Source organism: Hyperolius riggenbachi, chromosome 7, assembly GCF_040937935.1.
Source record: "Hyperolius riggenbachi isolate aHypRig1 chromosome 7, aHypRig1.pri, whole genome shotgun sequence".
Lineage (NCBI taxonomy): Eukaryota > Metazoa > Chordata > Amphibia > Anura > Hyperoliidae > Hyperolius > Hyperolius riggenbachi.
Window position 1 is genome coordinate 23,004,686 of NC_090652.1, and position 27,994 is coordinate 23,032,679.

At 43.8% G+C, this 27,994-nt stretch overlaps 1 protein-coding gene across 2 annotated transcripts; it reads left to right on the forward strand.

The window, feature by feature from the left end:
• The first annotated feature begins 95 nt into the window (after window positions 1-95).
• Window positions 96-27,989, forward strand: LOC137524133 (zinc finger protein 665-like). Of its 2 annotated transcripts, none has more exons than XM_068243683.1 (5): window positions 96-319; window positions 5,402-5,591; window positions 6,095-6,192; window positions 6,281-6,638; window positions 25,351-27,989. In XM_068243683.1, the coding sequence occupies exons 2-5, from the start codon at window positions 5,558-5,560 to the stop codon at window positions 27,093-27,095; spliced, it is 2,235 nt and encodes a 744-aa protein (XP_068099784.1). In that variant the 5' UTR covers window positions 96-319; window positions 5,402-5,557; the 3' UTR covers window positions 27,096-27,989. The 2 variants fall into 2 exon arrangements, with proteins under 2 accessions (XP_068099784.1, XP_068099785.1); XM_068243684.1 differs by having other exon boundaries at window positions 104-132.
• The last annotated feature ends 5 nt before the right edge of the window (window positions 27,990-27,994 follow it).

Below are 27,994 nucleotides of genomic sequence, written 5' to 3' on the forward strand. Positions count from 1 at the left end.
CCTCAGCAGTGGCGGCCATTTTGCTGAAGCCCAGTATTCCCAGCCATAGAGAGGAGGCCACACCCCCAGTTTGCTCTTGCTCTGGACCTTTGTGTATCCCCCCAGCCATGTGAGAAGCCCCCCTGCAGCCAGGTGTGTGAATGCTGAGTGGGAAGAGGAGGAGAGGAATGAGCTGTGTGTTTGGGGGACCCTCACATGGTGTAGAGACCCCCTTTGTGAATCAGCTGTTCCTCCAGACTTTGCAGCAGCTCTGCCTGTGTCCCCTCTCCGCTGGAGGTGCTGCCTGTGTCTGCTGCCAGCTGCCATTATCACCACCCCAGTAAGTCACATTTATATTACTCTGTGTGCGTGCGCAGTATGTTTATGTACAGTGTGTGTGCTCATACTGTATTACTGTGTGCAGGACAGTTTCTAGGCTACATTGCTCCCTGGGTGAGGGTGTAAAATTTGATAACTCAGAATTTATGCCAACATTTTATGCTAATTTTATGTAAATGTATCCAGCTTGAAAATGGACTAGTAAATTGCTCCTTCCAAGAACTGTGGCCCTAATGATATATCAGTGAGCATTGAGGACAAGAGAGATGTAATGTACGTACAAGGCATTAGGATGCTACCATACAGCCCATTCATGCTGGAGATAAAGACTAGCACTCCCTGTGTACGTTGTGCATGAGGACACCACGATAAGGAGGAGTCTCAGAGACAGAAAAGGAGTAACACTAGAGCACATGTCAAACTCCGGCCCGTGGGCCAAATCTGGCCCTCAGAGCCATTACATTTGGCCCCCAAGTGGTTTCCCCTCTTTGCATTATTTTTGGCCCACTCTAGACCACCAGGGAAGCTATATTGGAGGTGAAACCCTAGAACATCAGGGAAGCCATATGGGGAGGTAGGGGGAAAGCACTAAACACTAGGGAACTGTATTGGGGAGGGTCAGGGGCACTAGACACCAGGGAACTGTATAGGGGAGGGAGTACCACTAGACACCAGGGAACTGTATAGGGGAGGGAGAAGAACCATTAGACACCAGGGAACTGTATATGCATTGAAGGGGAACCTTTAGACACCAGGGAACTTTATAAAGGAGGGCAGGTGGCTACTAGTCATTGAGGTTGGCCCATGACTTGGTCCCAGTGTTCGATTTTGAACCACTTTGTATTTGAGTATGACACCCCTGCACTAGAGGGAGATTTTGGCATTAGCCTACTTGAGGGGAGGCGGCAGGAAACCTCTTAGGAAAATTCTGCTAATGTGATTGGCTGGACGGCGCCCTCTTGAGCTGCTAGGTTTCAGATAGGCTGTGGTAAACTACGCCCACATGATTCAGCCAATCACAGTGCTTCATGCTGTAAGTGGCTGCTGTGATTGGAGAACTGTTCCCTATGAGGTTTCCTGCTGGGTCCCCTGAACTAGACTAGTGGCAATATTTTCCCATCCCTACTTTCATTTTTTATGCTAAAGCGGACCGGAACTCAGGACTTCCTCTCTGCTCTAAAAGATAAGCAACAGGATATTAACCTTTAAAGAAAAACATTTCTTTGTTACAGCTGATACAAATCCTGCAATAAATCTGCAGTATGTCTACTTCCTGGTTTCATGGAAGCAGACATAGGGTTAACATCCTGTGTTTACAAATTTTCTGCTCTGCCATGGCAGTCAGCTGACACAGCTGAGAGATCAAGTTACACTTGTGATTAGTCACAGATGAGGGGGAATTAGACAGGCTAAACTCTCTAAATACATACAGGGTATATTTCTCTGTTTTCCTTCTGTTCTGTGCAAGAGTTCAGGTCCACTTTCAAAGCACCCTCTAGGTATTTTGTGCATTTCCTGCCAGGCAAACCCTTAAAGGGGAACTGAAGTAAGAGGTATACGGAGGCTGCCATATTTATTTCCTTTTAATCAATACCAGTTGCCTGGCAGCCCTGCTGGTCTATTTCTCTGCAGTAGTATCTGAATAACACCAGAAACAAGCATGCAGCTAGTCTTGTCAGATCTGACTTTAACGTCTGAAACACCTGATCTGCTGCATGCTTGTTCAGGGGCTATGGCTAAGAGTATTAGAGGCAGAGGATCAGCAGGGCTGCCAGGCAACTGGTATTGCTTAAAAGGAAATAAACATGGCAGCCTCCATATACCTCTCTCTTCAGTTCCCCTTTAAAGGATACCCGAAGTGACATCTGACATGATGAGATAGACATGTGTATGTACAGTGCCTAGCACACTAATAACTATGCTGTGTTCCTTTTTTTTTTCTTTCTCTGCCTGAAAGAGTTAAATATCAGGTATGTAAGTGGCTGACTCAGTCCTGCCTCAGACAGGAAGTGACTACACTGTGACCCTCACTGATAAGAAATTCCAACTATAAATCACTTTCCTAGCAGAAAATGGCTTCTGAGAGCAGAAAAGAGATAAAAAGGGTCAATAGTTCATAGATTTTAGCTCTGGCCTACTTCAATGAATGTGTCATTGAGCAAAAAACAATAAAACAGTTAAAACTTAAAAAGTAGATTTAAACATGAAATAAAACTACGGAATATCTTAAAAAGTCATTTTTAGGAGAAGGAAGATAGATACAATTGTTTATTTCATTAGTTCATTTTCGCTTCGGGTGTCCTTTAAGACATGCTGATAGGTTGAGCTTAAGATTACTGTCATCAGTTTGATCTGTGGAAAGTTAACCCCCAAACTTCTGCACTTATCAGAGCACGGGCAGCTAAGGCCACAGCCACACTTTAACGCTGTGTGCGAAGCAGGTTGACGTCACAACTCACGGCACTTGCATTGCTTCACCATTCTCCACGATGCGACTTTGATCCCATTCATTACAATGAATGGAATCGCACTGCGTTGTGCAAGAAAAATGCATACAACCTTGCGGTGCGATTCCGTGGTGAAATGCAATGCATGGAGGGAAACATCAGACAGTGCAGTCTATGCACTACTGCAGTCACCTTGTAGATCACATCACTGTGCGTTGCTGAAAACACAATCAGAACCGCACATACGGGGGTGAGGACTAACAGTTGGCCGCACTGAAATACAGCAAATCTTTTGTCGTCTGTGTGCAAGCTGGGGGGGGACAGAAAGAGTACACTTGCCAGTCTCCACTTGCCCAACAGCGGAAGTTCTGGCAGTGAAGGTGGAAATGTCGTAGGATTGAGTGCGGGGGCGAGACAGGTATGTTAACCCTCTCTTCCCCAGCCCTCCACTTGCACACAGGCGGGTACAGTTTCACTTTTTCACAAAACTGTGCTTGCTCATCCGTAGTGCTCACTGGCTGTCTCGTTTGGCTCATGTACAGTTTGATACAGTGTTGGACTGAGAGGTGGAAAAACTGAGGAAATGCACCTGCTGGCCAAGCAGCAGTAGCCCTGTGATATCACTTCTAATAGAAACCTGCAGCAAGTCCTGACTGTGAGCAGCAACACGTGATTACTGCTGCTTGGCCAGCAAGTGGATTACCTCAGCTTTTCCAGCTCCCAGTCTGACATTGGTTTGACAGAAAATTATGCTGGGACTCATGATGTGATCAGCGATCAGCTTGCCCTCCCTACTGGACATCTACATGACCATGAACATAAAGAGAGCTAACAAGATTGCCACTGACTCCTCACCATACCCACGGCCTTCTCTAACTCCTTCCTTCAGGGGGTGAGATACAGAGGCAGAGCTGTCAGAACCAAAACTTCCAGGCACCCTTTTTGTAGCCCAAGGGGTTCTGATTTTGGAGACGGATTTTCTTTGAATTGCCATTTTAAAGGGAAACTGAGGTGACAGGGATATGGAGGCTGCCATATTAAGGGGCTGGTTCACTAAACCGTGCTAACGCATAGAACGGCCATTAACACTCCTGATCAGAGATAACACACCTCACCAGAGTTAACACGCCTTATCAGAGTAGCATAGCGAGCGCTACGAACTTAGGCCTGCTAATTGGCAATGATGAGAGCTCCACTCATCCTACCCTGAGCCCGTACAGTATGTGTTAGCACGGTTTACTAAATCAAGCCCTTAGTTCCTTTTTAAACAATACCAGTTGCCTGGCAGTCCTCCTGATCCAGTGTCTCTAATACTTTTAGCCATAGACCCTGAACAAGCATGCAGCAGATCAGGTGCTCTGACTGAGGATTTACTGGAATAACCATATGCTTGTTCCAGGGGTTTGACTACGACGCTACTTATGCCAGATCAACAGGGCTGCCAGGCAACTTGCATTGTTTACAAGGCAATAAATATGGCAGCCTCCATATCCCTCTCACCTCTGGTTCCCTTTAAACCTGTTTGAATTTGCTCTCCTTTTCCAGACATACACAAACATTATTCTTCAGTTTCAGCTCGGGTTGAAATCAAATGTGACCTTAAAGCTGATCCGAGATGAAAAACTAACTATGACAAGTAACTTGTCTATATATCTTATCTAAAGTTTAGATAGTTTACACAGCAAATCTAGCTGCAAACAGTTTTAAAAGTGTATGATTATTTATTGCTGTGATACAATGAGGGCAGCCATGTTCTGTTTGTCACATTACACATAGGCAAGCTGATAGCATCTCCAGCCCTCAGCTCAAACTCCTCTCCTCCTCCCTCCTCCCCTCTGCCTCTGAAATCTCTGGCGAGTAACCAACTCCTCCTCCTGCCCAGACTGAGCTCCCATAAGCCCTTGCTACAGTGCCAAGGCACTGTGAAAAGCTGTGGGCGAGGCTTGTTTAGTTTATAGGGAATTAGAGTATTAAAACAAAGTATTTGGCTTGAGGAATGCCCTGTAAACTATATGACTATATCTTGGATCCACTTTAAACTGTACCGGGGCCAAAACTTGGGTCAAAAAGGAAATACTTACCTAAGCAGAGGGAAACCACTAAATCCTGTAGAGTCTTCTCACTGCATCCCCCAGTACCCCCCCCCCCCCCCCCCCCTGCTGCTCACAGGCCTCTCAAAGATTTCCAACAAGGGATTGTCACAAATGTGATCCGAGTTGCCTTCCTCTTCAAGCAGAAGCACAACCATACTGTGCCTGCATGAGAACAGCTGCACCTGCGCAGTAAGACGGAGGGACTTGTGCATGAGCAGATCCGTGCTACTTTTCAGGTCGGGCTGGGGTGGGTGCAGCACGCTCATGCTTGAAGAGGAGTGCAGGGCCCTGGCAAGCAGGAGTGTGGAGGACCCAGGAAGCCTGTATGGGATCCAGAGGCTTCCCTCTTCTTAGATAAGTATTTCCTTTTTGTCTATAGCTTTGGCTCAGGTTCACGTCTAGGCTGGGAAGTTGAACTCCAGTCCTGGAAGGACAGATCCATGCCAGTGTTCAGGATGGACAGAGAACTGGGCTCTGCTTGATGAGCCACACCTCCCCTGATTCAGTCCCACCCATTGATTGGAGTTCTATGTTTGTACGCAGGCTTGTGAAGACGTCATGTAATGATCTGCAGAGCTTTCCCAGTCCTCTCCTGGTTGTGTGTGACTCCGGTTCCTATAAGGTGTCAGGATGTCCCCGCCTGTTCCTCCATAGAGGAGCGAGTCTATCCTGAAGGACACAAGACTCTGGAAGGACGTCATGATGGAGAATCAGCCGCTCCTCTTATCACCAGGTAAGGGAAGAGTCATACGGAGGGACCGCCTACATGCATCCCCCCCATATCACCAGGTAAGGGAAGAGCCATACGGAGGGACCGCCTACATGCATCCCCCCCCCCATATCACCAGGTAAGGGAAGAGCCATACGGAGGAACCGCCTACATCCCCTCCCCCCATATCACCAGGTAAGGGAAGAGCCATACGGAGGAACCGCCTACATCCCCTCCCCCCATACCACCAGGTAAGGGAAGAGTCACACGGAGGGTCCGCCTACATCTCCTCCCCCCATATCACCAGGTAAGGGAGGAGTCATACAGAGGAACCGCCTACATCCCCTCCCCCATATCACCAGGTAAGGGAAGAGTCACACGGAGGGACCGCCTTCATCCCCGCACCCCTCATATCACCAGGTAAGGGAGGAGTCACACGGAGGGACCGCCTACACCCCCCCCCCCTTCCACCGGTCTGTGAAACATGTAGGAATAATGAAATCACTTAGTGTGTATGTTTCCTACAGATGGGACTGGAGACAGAAACCCAACAAAGAGATGCACAGGTCCTCTTTATTCCCGGGATTGTACACAGGACAGTCACACCATCTGCCACCATTATCAGGTAAGTGGAACTCAAAAATGACGTCAGACCGAGGTCATTATTAATAGTGTGTTAAATACAATCTTTTTAACTTGTTTTATATGTTTAGGGTAAAGAGCAGCTTGATGTGAACATTGTAGTTAAAGAGGAAGAAGAAGAGACTTATGTGAGGAGTGATCCGAGGTCTACGGAGGAGGATGACATGATGGGGACAATTAAAGAGGAAAAAGAAGAGATGTATGTGAGGAGTGATCAGCAGTCTACGGCGGAGGTTAACATGATGGGGACAATTAAGGAAGAAGAGATGGATGTGAGGAGTGACCAGCAGTCTACAGAGGAAGGTGGCATGATGGGGACAGTTAAAGAGGAAGAAGAAGACATGTATGTGAGGAGTGATCAGACGCCTGCGGAGGAGGGAATGAGATGGACAGGAAAACAGGAGGAATGTTTCCTGCATATCAGCCTTGGTAAGTAATGACCCTCACTGTCCCTCACTGATAAGGAATTGCAGCCATAGAACTGTTTCCTAGCAGAGAATAGAGCTTCTGAGTGCAGGTGATAGATAAAGGTCAGCAGTTCATATATCAGTTTTGGTTTTGAATTCTCTCAGACGGTGTAAAACACTGCATGAGACAATACTACAGAAAACCTTATTTAGCTGATACAAAAAATAAGACTGGGATTCTAAAATAATAATAATAAAAAAATAAAATAAAAGTAATTTGTTGGATTAGAGCATTGATGCAACTTTTAACATTAGCAACTTCAATAAAGTTATCTTGTTTGAGATAAGTGCCCTGCTTGACCTCAGTCGGCAGAACATGGCATGCTATAAATTCTTGGAAAGCTTTGATCTCTCTTCTGCTCGCAGAAAATATAGAAACTGAAAGTAGAAGTCCTGTATTATTGTCTCTTATGCTGGGGGGTAGAAAAAAAAGGGGGGGGGATCGGGAAGAAACCGGGAGCCCCAAATGGTGTATTACCTCACGTATAATGGATCAAAGTTTAAGAGTAATCAAATATACTCACAAAGCCGGGTTGCACAAGAGGCAACCACGTAATGTCGCATGTGGGGAAGTAACGTCCCCACTCGGCCTTGTGATGACACTTGGGTGGTCGCAACTCCTTGGAAAAAACCACCTGCCAAGGTGGTGTCCCCTACTCCCAGGGGAAAAACAGCACAAGATGGGGGGTGGGAGGCGCCCTGGTGGGTACTTGTCAGATGTTCAATGGTATTGAAAGACACATGTAGAACTACAAGTAACTATAATTATATATATCTAAATGTATATAAAGTTAAGGAAAAATCCTACCTTAATGAGTAGTCATTCACAAGATCTGTTAGTATATACTTCATTAGGGCACTTAAAATGACAACGCGTTTTGCGGTGTAAACCGCTTCATCAGGTCAAGTACCATGCCAGTATCTGTAATGTTACCCAGTCTAGGGCGCCTATCAAGTTACTTGTAGTTCTACATGTGTCTTTCAATACCATTGAACATCTGACAAGTACCCACCAGGGCGCCTTCCACCCCCCATCTTGTATTATTGTCTCACACTGCCCCCTAGTGAAACGTGGCCATAAATATACATTACAGTTAGAAGCAAGGAAATATAACAAGTACAAATAAAAAAGTGCTAAAATAAATTGTCCTGGAGCACATGCAAGCTTTTAAATAAATTGCCTGCTAAATGGTTAAAGGACACCTGAAGTGAGAGGGATATGGAGACTGCTATATTTATTTCCTTTTAACCTCCTTAGCGGTATGCCCGACACTGTGTCAGGCATACCACCGGCTGTCCCCAGGAGTTCCCCTGGATGATTTTAAGCGATCGGATAGCTGTAATATCTTCAGCAAGCAGTGGTGGCCGGCATCCCCTCATTACTGATGATCCCCCCCCGATCGCCGCTAAATACATTTCCCCCCAGGATCCAGCTATCGTGCAGCCTCCCAGCGCAGCTCTGGTTGCCGACGTCATGTTCGATCCTCCCCATAGAGAAGAGCGGAGCTGTCCGGGGAGGCTGCGCCGATCGCTGGATTCAGGCTGGGTAATGTACAGTGATGTAAAAAACTATTTGCCCCCTTCCTGATTTTTTATTCTTTTGCATGTTTGTCACACTTAAATGTTTCTGCTCATCAAAAACCGTTAACTATTAGTCAAAGATAACATAATTGAACACAAAATGCAGTTTTAAATGATAGTTTTTATTATTTAGTGAGAAAGAAAACTCCAAATCTACATGGCCCTGTGTGAAAAAGTGATTGCCCCCCTTTGTTAAAAAATAACTTAACTGTGGTTTATCACACCTGAGTTCAATTTCTGTAGTCACCCCCAGGCCTGATTACTGCCACACCTGTTTCAATCAATAAATCACTTAAATAGGAGCTATCTGACACAGAGAAGTAGACCAAAAGCACCTCAAAAGCTAGACATCATGCCAAGACCTAAAGAAATTCAGGAACAAATGAGAACAAAAGTACTGTAATTGAGATCTATCAGTCTGGTAAAGGTTATAAAGCCATTTCTAAAGCTTTGGGACTCCAGCAAACGACAGTGAGAGCCATTATCCACAAATGGCAAAAACATGGAACAGTGATGAACCTTCCCAGGAGTGGCCGGCTGACCAAAATTACCCCAAGAGTGCAGAGAAAACTCATCCGAGAGGCTACAAAAGACCCCAGGACAACATCTAAAGAACTGCAGGCCTCACTTGCCTCAATTAAGGTCAGTGTTCACGACTCCACCATAAGAAAGAGACTGGGCAAAAACGGTCTGCATGCCAGATATCCAAGGCGCAAACCACTTTTAAGCAAAAAGAACATTAAGGCTCGTCTCAATTTTGCTAAAAAAACATCTCAATGATTGCCAAGACTTTCGGGAAAATACCTTGTGGACCGACGAGACAAAAGTTGAACTTTTTGGAAGGTGCGTGTCCCGTTACATCTGGCGTAGAAGTAACACAGCATTTCAGCAAAAGAACATCATACCAACAGTAAAATATGGTGGTGGTAGTGTGATGGTCTGGGGTTGTTTTACTGCTTCAGGACCTGGAAGGCTTGCTGTGATAGATGGAACCATGAATTCTACTGTCTACCAAAAAATCCTGAAGGAGAATGTCCGGCCATCTCACTTACCAAGGTCTCACTTACCAAGAAAGGTTAGATAAACTGGGTTTATTTAGTCTAGAGAAAAGACGCCTTAGAGGGGATCTAATTTTATATGTATAAATACATCAGAGGGCAATATAATAGCTTGGCGGATGAGCTTTTCGTCCCTAGGCCTTCTCAGAGGACATGACCTGCGCATGGAGGAAAAACTTTTTAGCCGTTTATTTAGGAAAGGGTTCTTTACAGTAAGAATGATTAAGATGTGGAATGCATTGCCACAGGAAGTCATTATGGCAAACTCTATACCTGCATTTAAAGGGGGCTTAAATGCTTTCCTTGCGTTAAAAGACATCCATGGCTACAATTACTAGGTAATGCCCAATGATGTTGATCCAGGGATGTTATCTGATTGCCATCTGGAGTCGGGAAGGAATTTTTTTCCCTTTTCGGGCTAATTAGACCATGCCTTGTAAGGGTTTTTTCGCCTTCCTCTGGATCAACAGGGATATGTGAGGGAGTAGGCTGGTGTTGTACTTTGTTCTCTGGTTGAACTTGATGGACGTATGTCTTTTTTCAACCAAAATAACTATGTAACTATCTGTTCGTCAACTCAAGCTGAAGCGATCTTAGGTGCTGCAGCAGGACAATGACCCAAAACACACCAGCACATCCACCTCTGAATGGCTGAAGAATAACAAAATGAAGACTTTGGAGTGGCCTAGTCAAAGTCCTGACCTGAATCCTATTGAGATGTTGTGGCATCACCTTAAAAAGGCGGTTCATGCTAGAAAACCCTCAAATAAAGCTGAATTACAACAATACTGCAAAGATGAGTGGGCCAAAATTCCTCCAGAGCGCTGTAAAAGACTCGTTGCAAGTTATCGCAAACGATTGATTGCAGTTATTGCTGCTAAGGGTGGCCCAACCAGTTATTAGGTTCAGGGGGCAATTTCTTTTACACACAGGGCCATGTAGGTTTTGAGTTTTTTTTTTCTCACTAAATAATAAAAACCATCATTCAAAACTGCATTTTGTGTTCAATTATGTTATCTTTGACTAATAGTTAACGGTGTTTGATGAGCAGAAACATGTAAGTGTAACAAACATGCAAAAGAATAAGAAATCAGGTAGGGGGGAAATAGTTTTTCACATCACTGTACTTAGCGGCGATCGGGGGGGGGGGGGGGGGGGGATCATCAGTAATCAGGGGATGCCGGCCACCACTGCTAGCTGAAGATATTACAGCTATCCGATCGCTTAAAATCATCCAGGGGGACTGTCCGGCGTGCGTAACGCCCAGAAGGTTAAACAATACCAGTTGTTGATCTTCCAGGCACACTTCAGGCAGTAACATCTGATCTTCATGCTTGTTCAGGGACTATGGGGGACATTTATCAAGAGTGTCTGAGACAAAATATTAGTAGGTTTTTAGAAATCTGTGCAGAACTGTCTCAGACATCCTAAGAAATCACTAAATCGTGCAGATTCCTTCTTAAACTGCTAGGAATAGAAGGAGTTAGGAAGGTTTCTCAGGCAGTGCAGTGTGTGAGGAGAAATTGCTGTTGCTGAGGTAACCAACACATCTGCTGTCAGCAGGCTCTGAGTGAGGGGGGAGAAGCCCTTCACAAATCACATCTAGGACAACTTGGAGAAGGGTAGGCCGGCACTCAGAGTGAACTGTGATGGCAATATTGACAGCTGTATGACTCCAGCAAGAACTACGTGCTCAAGACAGAAGTGAAGACATAGCATCAAACACATGGGAGGAAGCAGTTGTGATGTCTGGCACTGTAGTTTAATAAATCAGCAGCAAGTGTACAGCAGTGACAAACAAACGTCCATGAAAAACATGAGTAGATGGTACAAGATGTGGTACTTATCGTGCTCTATGCTGGAGGTGGGAGGCACTGTGGGCGCCAGTGGGTGCACGGCCTTACGACCGTTTCGTTTGGGGTGAGCCTATCTTCCTCGGAGGCCTGACGTGCACAAATACTGGAGTGAGGAGGCCATTAAAATAGCCTACTTCCGTGTAGGATCCCGCCCGGACGCCCTATGACGTGGGGCCACTTGGTTGGTCAGAGCAGTGCACGCTCTGGTTGCCATGGAACCTCCGTAACAACAACCATAGTCCTAGACGGAATCCGCCCTCCGGTGCAGCAACAGAGGCTATAGGGCGAAGACGTCCAGCAGCCAAGGTCGCACTCGGGGGGCTAGAAGCCGACAGGGCCATATGTGTTAAATGCCTTAAGTGGGGTCTATTGCCCCTACATAAGCTTATTAGCTAAAGGCATTGCTGCTCAAATAGGTGCTATATAAAGCATCTGACAAGTGGTCCCAGGTAGGGTAGGAGGAGGGGGGGAGGGGAAAAAGGAGGGAAAAAGAAAGGAAAGAAGGGGGGGAAGAAGTGAGGAAGGGAAAGGTGTAAAAGTGAGGAAAAGGGTAAAGGGGTGGTGAGCGGGACACGGGTCCTAAGAGTAGAGACTCATAGAGAGTGAGGGTGGGGAAGTGGAACTGGAATTAGATCACCCTTAAAGGTAGTAACATGATAAGGGTCTACCTGCCCATGCATATATCAAATGGCCATGGTAATAAAAGTTAAAATACTTTAATCATATAATATATTAATGGCGAAAATGTCTTAATATAGAAAATTGGTTCAACTTATATAAAAAGCAGAATAAGAATCAAAAACGGTCATGTGAAAACAAGGCATGGGCAGGGGTGGTAGAGGCAGGGCATCTTATACAAACACCCTTAAGGTTCAAGATAGCAGGCCATGTCTACATAATCATTAAGGCCCAAAGGGCCCATAGCGTCTGTTTTGAAAATCCACTTAGATTCCAACCTGAGGAGCAATTTCTTCCTATTGCCTCCTCTCCGTGGAAGATTACATTGGTCCACGCATGCGAATGACAAGAGACTCGGGTCGGAGCCATGGGCAGTAGCCATGTGTTCCACCACTCTGGGGCGTTTGTTTGTCACTGCTGTACACTTGCTGCTGACAAATCACATCTAGCCTGCACTATCTGGAGAACTGCTACGAAGCACTTCTTAATCTGCAGCAGTTTAGGGATGGATTTACACTTTTCTTAACTGTAGTGCAGCTCTAGAAATCCAAGCTAACCTGCCACTATTACGTAGGTTTGAGAAGTTTCTTACTACAATGCAGAACTGTTCCTCTGCTGGTTAGAACAGTTTAAGAAGAAAAAACTGTCAGTAATGCTTTGATAAATCTGCCCCTATGTCTAAAAGTAATGGAGGCAGAGGATCAGCAGGACAGACAGCCAGGCAATGTGCATTGCTTAACCACTTGTCACTGTGCATGTGCATTTTGTCAGAATGGCGGTTTATAAAACATCCTATTTGCATCAATTAATTTAAAGTAAACAAATATGTCAGCCTCCATATCCCTCTCATTTCAGGTGTGTTGTAACTGTCAGTCACAATACAGGGTAGAAATCCTTTAAATGAGGCACAGCAGATAAAAGTGTGTGCTTTACAGTCATGGCCATAAGCTTTGAGAAAGGCACAAATACTGGATTTCACAAAGTTTGCTGCTGTAGGTCGCATTCACAGTGGGACATTATGGTGGCACGTTATAAGGTCTTATAACGCAGCTTACTGCACTGCAATGCTAATCCTATGGGCCGTTCACAGTGCGACGTTAAAGTCCCATTAAAAAAAATGTTGCATTGTGGTAACTCACTGCTTGCAGTGCGTTACCTCTTAAAGGATACCCAAAGTGACGTGTGACATGATGAGATAGACATGTGTATGTACAGTGCCTAGCACACAAATAACTAGGCTAACTCAGTCCTGACTCAGATAGGAAGAGACTACAGTGTGACCCTCACTGATAAGAAATTCTAACTATAAAGCACTTTCCTAGCAGAAAATGGCTTCTGAGAGCAGGAAAGAGATAAAAAGGGCCAATAGTGCATAGATTTTAGCTCTGGCCTACTTCAATGAATGTGTCATTGAGCTAAAACAGTTAACACTTAAAAAGTAGATTTAAACATAAAATAAAACTGTGGAATATCTTAAAAAGTCATTTTTAGGAGAAGGATTTCTTTTTAGTTCAGAATCGCTTTGGGTGTCCTTTAACGCAGACACGTTGTGACTTTAACATCGTATTAAACCGTAACGTCCCACTGTGAATACAGCCTTAGTTTTTATGATGGCAATTTGCATATACTTCAGAATGTTATGAAAAGCGATCAGGTGAATTACAAAGCCATTCTTTGGCATAAAAATGAACTTAATTCCCCTCCCCCCTCAAAAAAATTTTTTACACTGCTTTTTTGCCCTGCCACAAAAGTACCTGCTGAGATCATTTCAGTAATCTTCTCGGTAACACAGGTGAGCGTGTTGCTGAGCACAAGGCTGGAGATCATTCTGTCAAGCTGATTGAGTTAGACTGGATGCTTTAAAAGGAGGGTGATGCTTGAAATCATTGTTCTTCCTCTGTTAACCATGGTTACCTGCAAGGGAACGTCATCATCATTACAAGGGCTTCACATACAAGGAAATTACTGCTGCTTAGATTTCACCTAAATCGCCCATTTATCGGCTCAACAAGAACTTTAAGGAGAGAGGTTCAATTGTTGTGAAGCAGGTTTCAGGGTGCCCAAGAAAGTCCAGCAAGTGCCAGGACCATATCTTAAGGATGATTTAGCTGGGGGATCGGGGTGCCAGCAGTGCAGGGCTTGCTGAGGAATGGCAGCAGGCAGGTGTGAGTATATCTGTACACACAGTGAGGGGAAGACTTTTGGAGGACGGCCTGGTGGGAGGAAGGGCAGCAAAGAAGCCGTTTCTCTCCAAGCAAAATTAGTGCTACTATCAGTCCTGTCTTATGCCAAAATTAAAGTGTACCTAAAGTAAAAAAAAAAATGCTCCTAGGGCTGGGGTGGGCAAACTTTTTTTGACTCGAGGACCACATGAGGATCTCAAGTTTGACCGAGGGGCGGGACCAGAATGGGCACATGAAAATGGGTGTGCTCATGACAGAATGTGGGTGGGGCTAACTGGAATGTAACAGTGAGCCCAAGTCTTATCCCAAAAAACAGTTAGGCAAAGTGACTGTAAAGGTAATTGGACAATGCCCCCCACCCACAAACAGCACCAAACAACACAGGCCCAGGGACAGCAGACAGACCCCCTCACACAGCAAGTGAACAGCAGGCTAAAGTAAAAATAACCACACTCCGCTATATGTTTGTCTTCCACGTATATGCGCAATAATAAAGGTGTCATGTTGGTCAGTACACAGTGTGTTATACTAGAATATTTAAAAAAAAAAAAAGAATATTGTGGTATAACACATCATTCCCTGTACTAACCTACCTGAGTACTGTATTGCATGAGTACTGTATTGCACATATACTTGGAAGAAAAATGTATAGCTGAGTAACACAACATATTAAAACACTTCTTTTTAATAAAAAATCTGAGTAACCAAACCGTTACCGTGGGTTGTGATGAAACATCCTCTGTCACAAACCGCAAATGGCAGCAGCAAGACCTCTTTGGCCGCAAATAACACAGGCTCAGGGACAGCAGGCAGACCGTCTCAGACAGCAAGACACATAATGCGGCAGCATTACCCCACAAAATACACATATGGTGGCAGCGTTTTTCCACAAAATACATAGTAGCAAAAAAGTTTTTGTACCTTTTTAGCCAAACAAATTACTTAGGTAGAAAAGGTAGAAAAAACAAAGTTTTGTAAAAGTAATACCTTGTCATGGCTGCGAAGGAAGAGAGAACCGAGAGCCCAATATGGTGAAGTAAGTATTGACAATTGATAAATTATTTAAGAGTAAAATAATACTCACAAACCAGGGTTACCTCCAGGTAACCACTGTATAAGCAGGTGAGGAGTTTGACCTGTCCCCACTCAGGATTAAAAAGTCGCTCTCTGTAGATGAGAAAAAGGGTATCCCCCTCCACCAAGGGTGGATGTAAAGTGCAATATAAGCTGAACAGAGGCGCCAATAGAATAAAAACAGTAATTAAAACGTTAAAAGTTCGCTGAGGAGGCTAGGGTGGCTCCGCCCCCTCCAAGCAGACACAGAAAACTGCGTAATGTAAACAGAACAAATTTATTGGTACACTCCAGGGTAATAATATACAACGCGTTTCGCGGGTATGGGCCCGCTTCCTCAGGCAGTAGAAGTTGGAGTACACTAATGGGGGGAACAAACAAAGGCACGTATTGGTGTGTGGTAAGACAAAAATGCTCAAATGATCGTTAATCTGCTTGTACTTAAATGTGCGTTATTTGCTAGAAGGCTATGGGAGAGTATTAAAGTGATTGACATGCTGCAGGGGATTTAGGGTTTTGATGTGCAGTTAGATATACCCGGGGTGTGGGGAAGGTATGGGGGGAAGGTGAACTTTGGAAGTAGGAAAGGAAAGGCTCGGATAGAGTGGGTTTGGGTAGCCGGGGGGAGTAAATGAAGGAATGAATCTATCTGCAGTTTAAAAAGGGGAAGATGGGCTGCTCAAGTGGATAAACTTAATAATTTTCAAACAACAAGCATCAAAAGTAGAAAAGTTTAAATAGTATGTCCATAAAGGAGGGATAGGGTTTTTTATTCAACACTTTTTTGCATAAAAGAGATACATGTGAAGGCAGAATAAAATGAAAAAGGAGAATGACTTACCAGCAATCTGTCAGCAACACACCTGGCGCCAAAGTGCCTAGGTGTTGCTGGCTGGTCTCTTAAATAGTGACTGGATTGCTCCTAATAGGTTGTGCGGGCGGGCAGTGTGATTGTGGTAATGATGCGTGTCATCAAAGGGCGCTGAGGTGTTGCCCTGACAACGCATATGCGGAAGACAGAGGCACACAGCCGTGTCCAGACTGTGCGTCTGCTTCCGTGATTGGGCGGAGCTGGAGGGCCAGCGTCACCACTATCCAGCTGGAGTCCGTCTGTAGACCGGGGGTGGGCGCTCGAACTGCGCATGTGTAAGGCAGTAGACGCCATGTTAGGAGAGGGCAAGACGCCAGGAGGGGTGTTTGTCGTTACGGAGCAGGGCTGAGGGGAGCATATGCCCATAGTGCTGGGTAGGGGCCTTCGGTGGGGTTGTGAAAAATTGCTTATTACAGTGTGTTTCAATATATAGCATTAAAAGATATGTACGTAGTTGGTAGCTGTTGAAATAGTGACCCCATGTGGCCAAGAACGGTACTGTCATTGGGGGAAACATACTTCAGCTTGTAAAGACACAGATGTTTATCCATAAAATAATGAAACAGGTGATGTGTATAAGTACAGATGCATACATATTTTCAGGAAAGTAAGGACCATGTACAGAATAAAATTACATAAAAACCATTAGAAAAACAACCTACTTAAATTTTAAAATACAAACATGGATACCAATAATGGAGTATTCCAATGATTGGATAAACAAGCGTTCTTATAATGTTATAAAAGCGATGCTTAACATATGTGGTTGAACATGGGGATCCGTGTTATGGGAGGAAAGCTGTTAGTGCCAAAAAAGTTACACGTGTATGGTAGAAAAATAAATAAATATAGCGAAAAGATTGTGATCTTCTTTGGAATTAATAGACCATCAAGTAAAAACAACATACGTGAACAGAACAAGTAAAAATGTACCAATATTAATAAAACAAAGGATGATAAAAGAGGCGACTACTTGAAATAAAAATATTTATGGTGTTGTTTAGTAAATTTTTTCTAACTGTTCATTGAGGCCCTCAGGTGTGAGGGTTTTTAATATTTGTATCCAGAACATCTCCCTCGCCCTCAATTTTTCAAAAGCGTCCTTTTGATGTTGTGAGATGGATTCGATAAGGGTGATCCGGAACAAGGAAGGGTCGCTGTGGTGGTGAGTGCCAAAGTGTTTTGATACGCTGTGGAGTGGGAAATTTTTGAGTATATTTCTTTTGTGTTGTCCAATTCTACTACGTGCTGGTTGAGTGGTGCGCCCTACGTACTGAAGGTGACAGGGACAAGTGATAATGTAGATGACGTATCTGGAGGTGCAAGTTAAGTAGTTTTTGATAGAGTATTGTAATTTGGTGTTGAGGGATTGGAATAATGTGGTGGTTTGTACGAATGGGCAGGCCATACATCTAGTCTTATTGCAGGGTGAACATCCGGGTTTGGGTGAGTCGTTCATGTCACTGTCCGTTGTTGGTATTCTTAACCGGCTAGGTGCTAAAATGCTTTTCAGATTAGGAGCTCTTCTGAATGTGATGGCGGGGTTGGGGGGGATGATAGGACGGAGGTATGGATCTTGCAGCAAGATGTCCCATCTATTCTTCAAGATAGAACGGATTTGGGGATGCTGGGCATTGAATTGTGTAATGAAACGAGGGCAATCAGAAGTGGGTGATGGTGTGTGATCAGGAGGGGGGTTGGTGTTCTTGGGTTTTTTGGCTTTGAAAATAGCATCCTTTATCAGTTTTTTGGGATATTTGCGGTTATGGAATTTGTCTGCAAGTAATTTTGATTGTGTGTTGTAGTCGGTAACATCAGTGCAATTCTTGTGAATTCTTCTAAATTGGCTGTAGGGAGTATTGATAGTCCAGGGGCGGTAATGGAAACTGTTAAAGTGTATATAGTTATTGGCATCTACCGGTTTAAAGTATGTTTTTGTTTTGATGAGATCCGCTTCGACGAATAATGTTAGATCTAGGAATTCGATGCTCCTAGTGTCGTGATTGGATGTAAATTGTAGTCCGGCCTGGTTATGATTTAAATGTTTGAGAAAAAGAGGGATGAGATCGGTATTGCCTTGCCAAATGAAAATCAGATCGTCGATGTATCGTTTGTAAAATATGATGTTTTTGGAAAAGGGGTTATCGGATAACATTTTTTGAATTTCCAGAAGACCCATGGACAGATTTGCATAGGAGGGAGCGAAGGACGAACCCATCGCTGTCCCGCTAGTTTGATGGTACACCTTATCCCTGAAAGTGAAAATATTGTTATGTAGGATGAATTCGGTGCAATTGACTAGGAAGGTCTGTTGGCTGGGGGGCATTAGAGGATTTTTGGACAGAAAATGAGTGATGGCCGAAATTCCGTAAGTGTGAGGTATGTTGGTGTATAAGGCAGTGACATCACATGTGAGCCATGAATAGTCCTCCTGCCATGGTATAGGACTGAGGAGTTCAATGAGGTGTGTGGAATCTTTGAGATAGGAACTGAGTGAACGTACAATCGGTTGTAGGTGTTGGTCAACAAAGCGTGAAAGATTGCTGGTGAGTGAATCGATTCCAGAAATGATGGGGCGCCCTGGAGGGTTTGTTAGAGATTTGTGGATTTTTGGCAGGTAGTAGAAAAAAGGAGTTTTAGGATTTTGGTTGATAATAAAATTTCTCTCGTTTTTGGAAATGATGTTGCTGTAGAAAGCGTTATTGATGAAGGTTTTAAGATATTTGCTAAGTTCAGAGGTTGGGTCTGTGTCAAGAATTTCGTAATGATTGGTATCGCCGAGTAGGCGTTCTGCTTCCTCCAGATAGTCTTTGGTGTTGAGAATTACAATCCCTCCCCCCTTATCTGCTGGTTTGATGGTGAGGTTGTGGTTGTTCTGTAGTGTTTTGATGGCTGTCTTTTGTTGGCGAGTGAGGTTGGATGGGGGGGTTGGATTTGTTGGTGTGAATGTTTTGTAAGTCCTGTAGGACTAATGCATAAAATGTATCAATGAAATTTCCCTTGGATGCTAGGGGATAAAAACGAGATCTTCCTTTGAGTTGAGTGGTGATGAAACGTTCTGTATTGATCTCAGAGGTGGATATGATACATGTTGGTATGGAGTCATTATTGGTTGTGATGAGGGTTACGGGGTCCTGGGGGGCTAGGGGAATCAGTTTTTTAATGGCAAAATGTCGTTTCAGAGTTAATTTACGTACATAGGCATTCAGATCTGCGAAGATTTGGAACATATTGGATTGGTTGGTGGGACAAAAAGATAACCCTTTCTCGAGGAGGGTTGTTTCGTTGTGGGATAATTGGTAATCGGAAAGGTTAAATATGCATCTGGTTTGTGTGGGTTGGGGATTAGGAGCTGTTTTTATTACTGTTTGTTGCGTTTTCCTTTTCCCACGCTTTCCTCTTTTTCGGATTCTGGGAGGGGTCTTTTTTTCTTTGGTTGTAATATGGTTCGTGTTGCTATTGGGCTGGGTAATTGGGCCGTGAGTATGTTTTGGGACAAGGTAGCAGGAAGTTCTAAAAAAGAGGAGGTGAGGGTGGTGTCGGCGCTGTTGGGATTGAGGATGATTTTGGGCGTTAAAGGGTAATTTTTGTTCTGTGGAAAGAAGGTATCGATCGATGTTTGTGTAGTGATGGTCGGTAGTTTGTGGGTACTGTTAGTATTGTCTGTAGGAGGGGTCTTATGGTTATCAGCCCCTAATCCTGTGGGGCTGACCTGTGTGTTGGGGGTGGGCGTGGTAGGTTCTGTATCGTAGATGCTGATCTGTGATGCTCTGGTGGGTGAATCGTGGTCTGGATCTGGGGGGGAGGGATTGTCACTCTCAGGTGTTTTGGCTCCCAAGTTTGTTATGGGTCTGAGAGACGGTGGAGGATTCTTTCCGGAAAAATTATATTCCGGATTCATGGAAGGATTATGACTAATGGCCCTATCACCATCAGTACGTGGAGTGGAAGTGATGGATATTTTGGATTTGGTTTGTGTGTTGGTGGTGACCGTTTTTCTATTGTGGTTTGGACGCTGTGGTTTTGATGGCACATTGGGCCCTAAGTTGTAATTGAAACTATTTGGTGGGGGTGTGGATGCCGTGAATTTTTTGTTATTTTTATTCATATTATGGGTGTTGGTGTCAGGAGTCTTAATGGTGATTGGGGTGTCAACTCGGACTGTGATAGGTGGTATTACAACCAAAGAAAAAAAGACCCCTCCCAGAATCCGAAAAAGAGGAAAGCGTGGGAAAAGGAAAACGCAACAAACAGTAATAAAAACAGCTCCTAATCCCCAACCCACACAAACCAGATGCATATTTAACCTTTCCGATTACCAATTATCCCACAACGAAACAACCCTCCTCGAGAAAGGGTTATCTTTTTGTCCCACCAACCAATCCAATATGTTCCAAATCTTCGCAGATCTGAATGCCTATGTACGTAAATTAACTCTGAAACGACATTTTGCCATTAAAAAACTGATTCCCCTAGCCCCCCAGGACCCCGTAACCCTCATCACAACCAATAATGACTCCATACCAACATGTATCATATCCACCTCTGAGATCAATACAGAACGTTTCATCACCACTCAACTCAAAGGAAGATCTCGTTTTTATCCCCTAGCATCCAAGGGAAATTTCATTGATACATTTTATGCATTAGTCCTACAGGACTTACAAAACATTCACACCAACAAATCCAACCCCCCCATCCAACCTCACTCGCCAACAAAAGACAGCCATCAAAACACTACAGAACAACCACAACCTCACCATCAAACCAGCAGATAAGGGGGGAGGGATTGTAATTCTCAACACCAAAGACTATCTGGAGGAAGCAGAACGCCTACTCGGCGATACCAATCATTACGAAATTCTTGACACAGACCCAACCTCTGAACTTAGCAAATATCTTAAAACCTTCATCAATAACGCTTTCTACAGCAACATCATTTCCAAAAACGAGAGAAATTTTATTATCAACCAAAATCCTAAAACTCCTTTTTTCTACTACCTGCCAAAAATCCACAAATCTCTAACAAACCCTCCAGGGCGCCCCATCATTTCTGGAATCGATTCACTCACCAGCAATCTTTCACGCTTTGTTGACCAACACCTACAACCGATTGTACGTTCACTCAGTTCCTATCTCAAAGATTCCACACACCTCATTGAACTCCTCAGTCCTATACCATGGCAGGAGGACTATTCATGGCTCACATGTGATGTCACTGCCTTATACACCAACATACCTCACACTTACGGAATTTCGGCCATCACTCATTTTCTGTCCAAAAATCCTCTAATGCCCCCCAGCCAACAGACCTTCCTAGTCAATTGCACCGAATTCATCCTACATAACAATATTTTCACTTTCAGGGATAAGGTGTACCATCAAACTAGCGGGACAGCGATGGGTTCGTCCTTCGCTCCCTCCTATGCAAATCTGTCCATGGGTCTTCTGGAAATTCAAAAAATGTTATCCGATAACCCCTTTTCCAAAAACATCATATTTTACAAACGATACATCGACGATCTGATTTTCATTTGGCAAGGCAATACCGATCTCATCCCTCTTTTTCTCAAACATTTAAATCATAACCAGGCCGGACTACAATTTACATCCAATCACGACACTAGGAGCATCGAATTCCTAGATCTAACATTATTCGTCGAAGCGGATCTCATCAAAACAAAAACATACTTTAAACCGGTAGATGCCAATAACTATATACACTTTGACAGTTTCCATTACCGCCCCTGGACTATCAATACTCCCTACAGCCAATTTAGAAGAATTCACAAGAATTGCACTGATGTTACCGACTACAACACACAATCAAAATTACTTGCAGACAAATTCCATAACCGCAAATATCCCAAAAAACTGATAAAGGATGCTATTTTCAAAGCCAAAAAACCCAAGAACACCAACCCCCCTCCTGATCACACACCATCACCCACTTCTGATTGCCCTCGTTTCATTACACAATTCAATGCCCAGCATCCCCAAATCCGTTCTATCTTGAAGAATAGATGGGACATCTTGCTGCAAGATCCATACCTCCGTCCTATCATCCCCCCCAACCCCGCCATCACATTCAGAAGAGCTCCTAATCTGAAAAGCATTTTAGCACCTAGCCGGTTAAGAATACCAACAACGGACAGTGACATGAACGACTCACCCAAACCCGGATGTTCACCCTGCAATAAGACTAGATGTATGGCCTGCCCATTCGTACAAACCACCACATTATTCCAATCCCTCAACACCAAATTACAATACTCTATCAAAAACTACTTAACTTGCACCTCCAGATACGTCATCTACATTATCACTTGTCCCTGTCACCTTCAGTACGTAGGGCGCACCACTCAACCAGCACGTAGTAGAATTGGACAACACAAAAGAAATATACTCAAAAATTTCCCACTCCACAGCGTATCAAAACACTTTGGCACTCACCACCACAGCGACCCTTCCTTGTTCCGGATCACCCTTATCGAATCCATCTCACAACATCAAAAGGACGCTTTTGAAAAATTGAGGGCGAGGGAGATGTTCTGGATACAAATATTAAAAACCCTCACACCTGAGGGCCTCAATGAACAGTTAGAAAAAATTTACTAAACAACACCATAAATATTTTTATTTCGAGTAGTCGCCTCTTTTATCATCCTTTGTTTTATTAATATTGGTACATTTTTACTTGTTCTGTTCACGTATGTTGTTTTTACTTGATGGTCTATTAATTCCAAAGAAGATCACAATCTTTTCGCTATATTTATTTATTTTTCTACCATACACGTGTAACTTTTTTGGCACTAACAGCTTTCCTCCCATAACACGGATCCCCATGTTCAACCACATATGTTAAGCATCGCTTTTATAACATTATAAGAACGCTTGTTTATCCAATCATTGGAATACTCCATTATTGGTATCCATGTTTGTATTTTAAAATTTAAGTAGGTTGTTTTTCTAATGGTTTTTATGTAATTTTATTCTGTACATGGTCCTTACTTTCCTGAAAATATGTATGCATCTGTACTTATACACATCACCTGTTTCATTATTTTATGGATAAACATCTGTGTCTTTACAAGCTGAAGTATGTTTCCCCCAATGACAGTACCGTTCTTGGCCACATGGGGTCACTATTTCAACAGCTACCAACTACGTACATATCTTTTAATGCTATATATTGAAACACACTGTAATAAGCAATTTTTCACAACCCCACCGAAGGCCCCTACCCAGCACTATGGGCATATGCTCCCCTCAGCCCTGCTCCGTAACGACAAACACCCCTCCTGGCGTCTTGCCCTCTCCTAACATGGCGTCTACTGCCTTACACATGCGCAGTTCGAGCGCCCACCCCCGGTCTACAGACGGACTCCAGCTGGATAGTGGTGACGCTGGCCCTCCAGCTCCGCCCAATCACGGAAGCAGACGCACAGTCTAGACACGGCTGTGTGCCTCTGTCTTCCGCATATGCGTTGTCAGGGCAACACCTCAGCGCCCTTTGATGACACGCATCATTACCACAATCACACTGCCCGCCCGCACAACCTATTAGGAGCAATCCAGTCACTATTTAAGAGACCAGCCAGCAACACCTAGGCACTTTGGCGCCAGGTGTGTTGCTGACAGATTGCTGGTAAGTCATTCTCCTTTTTCATTTTATTCTGCCTTCACATGTATCTCTTTTATGCAAAAAAGTGTTGAATAAAAAACCCTATCCCTCCTTTATGGACATACTATTTAAACTTTTCTACTTTTGATGCTTGTTGTTTGAAAATTATTAAGTTTATCCACTTGAGCAGCCCATCTTCCCCTTTTTAAACTGCAGATAGATTCATTCCTTCATTTACTCCCCCCGGCTACCCAAACCCACTCTATCCGAGCCTTTCCTTTCCTACTTCCAAAGTTCACCTTCCCCCCATACCTTCCCCACACCCCGGGTATATCTTACTGCACATCAAAACCCTAAATCCCCTGCAGCATGTCAATCACTTTAATACTCTCCCATAGCCTTCTAGCAAATAACGCACATTTAAGTACAAGCAGATTAACGATCATTTGAGCATTTTTGTCTTACCACACACCAATACGTGCCTTTGTTTGTTCCCCCCATTAGTGTACTCCAACTTCTACTGCCTGAGGAAGCGGGCCCATACCCGCGAAACGCGTTGTATATTATTACCCTGGAGTGTACCAATAAATTTGTTCTGTTTACATTACGCAGTTTTCTGTGTCTGCTTGGAGGGGGTGGAGCCACCCTAGCCTCCTCAGCGAACTTTTAACGTTTTAATTACTGTTTTTATTCTATTGGCGCCTCTGTTCAGCTTATATTGCACCTTGTCATGGCTAACTGGGAGGGTAAAATTATACAAGCTTTCAGGGATCTAGTCCCCTTATTCAGGCATATTTCCAGATGTTTGCTGAAGTAAAATACTGATGCAGGTAAATAGTAAACACAAAGATGACAGTTGTGCTGATTACTGTTTAACTAACTGCTAAATAGTAATCAGCACAACTGTCATCTTTGTGTTTACTATTTACCTGTATCAGTATTTTACTTCAGCTAACATCTGGAAATATGCCTAAAGAAGGGGAATAGATCCCAGAAAGCTTACATAATTAAACCACTTAAGGACCACAGGCTTTACCCCTTCCCCCATAAACCCCCCCCCCCCCCCCCCCCAGTGACCAGGCTATTTTTTACAAATTGGGCCAATGCAGCTTTAAGGGCTTGCTGCAGGGCTGTACAACTCAGCACACAAGTGATTTCCCACTCACACACACTTTACTGCCCACCAACAGAGCTTTCTGTTGGTGAGCTCTGATCACTACTGCCCTGTTTGTTTATTTATTTAATTTTTTCCCTATACATTTGTCTCTCTTATTTTTTTTCCCAGCCCTCCCTCCTCACCCCCCCCACCCCCCCCCACCAGCCAATCACCGCAAACAAACCACAACTTCTGAGAAACTCCAAGCATTGATTATGAAAGAATAGGTGGATATCAGCCAGGATTTGGCCCCGGAGTTGATTGACAGCATGTCAGGGAGAATTGCAGAGGTCTTGAATCAGAAGGGACAGCACAGCAAATATTGACTCTTTGCATACATTTGATGTAATTGTCAATAAAAGGCTTTCAAACTTATGAAATGCTTGTAATTATACTTCAATACATCACAGAAACAACTAAAGCAGATCTAAAAACACTGAAGCAGCAAACTTCAGGAAAACCAGTATTTGTGCCATTCTCAAAACTGTTGGCTAGGACTGTACTAACTGCCTCGATCTGTCACTGCTACGGCAACACACATGACTGCTGACAGGACAATGACTGTTCTCTGACTGTTATTATTTCTCTAACAGATTATGGTGCCGAAGGAAACTCCATTGATGAAAATATACCCAGCAGATGTCACCATGAGGACAAATCACCAGATCTCTCCAATCCTGAGGAACCTTCTGATAGATCCCATCCTGTTCCCTCAAATACCCATCCAAAGTGTCACAGCGCCGATAGATCAGGAGATCTGCCTTATTCTGAGGAATGTTCCAGTAACTCTTTTATAGTTAGAGAGGAAGGTGGGAAGAGTTATCAGTGCTCAGAATGTGGGAAATGTTTTAAATACACATCACAGCTTGATGCGCATGTCAGAGTACATACTGGGGAGCTGCAGTTTCCCTGTTCAGAGTGTGGGAAATGTTTCAGTCTGAAAACGAATCTTCTTAGACATCAGAGTAGTCACAGAGGAGAGCGTCTTCATTCATGTTCAGAGTGTGGGAAATGTTTCATTCAGAAAGCTCATCTTCTTTCACATCAGCGAAGTCACACAGGAGAGCGTCCTTATTCATGTCCAGAGTGTGGGAAATGTTACAGTCAGAAAGCTCATCTTCTTAGACATCAGAGTAGTCACACAGGAGAGCGTCTTCATTCATGTTCAGAGTGTGGGAAATGTTTCAGTCAGAAAGCTCATCTTCTTTCACATCAGCGAAGTCACACAGGAGAGCGTCCTTATTCATGTCCAGAGTGTGGGAAATGTTTCAGTGAGAAATATGTTCTTCTTAGACATCAGAGAAATCACACAGGAGAGCGTCCTTATTTGTGTTCAGAGTGTGGGAAATGTTTCAAGCAGAAATGTGATCTTCTTAAACATTATAGAAGTCACACAGGACATACAGTCAGAAAGCTTATGAAGCCACAAGGTACAAGCTCAAGTCCTTCTGATAGGTCCCATCCTGTTACCTCAAATACCCATCCAAAGTGTCACAGTGCCGATAGATCAGGAGATCCGTCTTATTCTGGGGAATGTTCCAGTAACCATTCAACTGTTAGAAAAGGAGGTGGGAAGAATTATCAGTGCTCAGAATGTGGGAAATGGTTTAAAAAAACATCACAGCTTGATGCACATGTGAGAGTACATACAGGAGAAAAGCCATTTCCATGTTCTGAGTGCGGGAAATGTTTTTCTCAGAAAATTAATTATCAGAAACATCAGAAACGTCACACAGGTGCACGTCCTTATTCATGTCTTGAATGTGGCAAATGTTTCCTTTACAAATCTTTTCTTCTTATACATCAAAAAAGTCACACAGGAGAGCGTCCTTATTTGTGTTTCGAGTGTGGGAAATGTTTCATGCACAAAACTGGTCTTCTTAGACATCAGATAACTCACACAGGAGAGCGTCCTTTTTTGTGTCCCGAGTGTGGGAAAAGTTTCGGGCAGAAAGCTGAGCTTCTTAGACATCAGAGAAGTCACACAGGAGAGCGTCCTTATTTGTGTTCCGAGTGTGGGAAATGTTTCAGTCTCAAAGATAGTCTTATCATACATCAGAGAAGTCACACGGGAGAGCGTCCTTTTTCATGTCAGGAATGTGGGAAATGTTTCAGTCGGAAACCTGATCTTGGTAGACATCAGAGAAGTCACACAGGAGAGCGTCCTTATTCTTGTCTAGAGTGTGGGAAATATTTCCGTCAGAAAGCTAGTCTTATGACACATCAGAGACGTCACACAGGAGAGCATCCTTATTCATGTTCAGAGTGTGGGAAATGTTTCAGTCAGAAAGCTCATCTTCATAGACATCAGAGAAGTCACACAGGAAAGGATCCTTAGTCAGGTCAGGAATGTGGAGGAAAGTTACAGTCAGACAGCTTATGAAGCTACGGGGATACAAGCACAAGTCTCCTGGAAGCACATATTATTAGAGCAGCAGCAATGACGCGGCCTCACAGTGCTGGAACTACACTACAGATGTCACCTGCTCTACATTCAGGACTTTCTCCAAGCTGGGGACTCATCCTAACCTCTCATTTCTTGCTGATCATCTCATATGCTGGAAGATTACTGGGGAAGGCTAGAGTTATTAGTTACCTGGTAACATTGTCTCCAGTAATCTTCCAGGACAAGTGCCCCCCAGGGATTTAGGAGCAGACTTGTAATGTGAAGTAGAATATTTCTCCAGTAGGATAGGAGCTGTTAATGCCGTGGTAGTTATGTCTGCCTAGTCTGCTTCTTTCTATAGCACTGAATGTAGGAGTAATGGTATGGTAGTATTATAGGAGAAGTACTGATGTGATCCCTAGTGTCTCCATGGCAAGTGCATACTAATGAGCTAAGCTCCGCCTTCCTAGCCCCAATATGACATCCCTGAATTAAAATAAGAAAAGCCCCTCCCTAATAAACACTTTGGTCAGAATCCAAGGCAAATCCAAGGGTCAGAAGATAAGAGATAGTTAGCAGAGTTTAGTCTAAGCATGTGGATAACACTCTCGCCTTGCAGCAGGGTCCAAGTTCCCATTCTCCAATCCCTCCACTCTAAGTTGCGGTGGGAGTACAAGCCCGCAGCTGCCATAATTACATTGTAAGCACATGTACGTTCAGATCGATTTAACACGACCCAAACTTCAAGCGTATATGCATCCAGTTTGGGTTAAGCTGTTATTAAATTCCTAATACAATGTATGGTAATCATATTGTGTTTGGAAATAAAGGTGCATTTTTTTCTGTTTTGT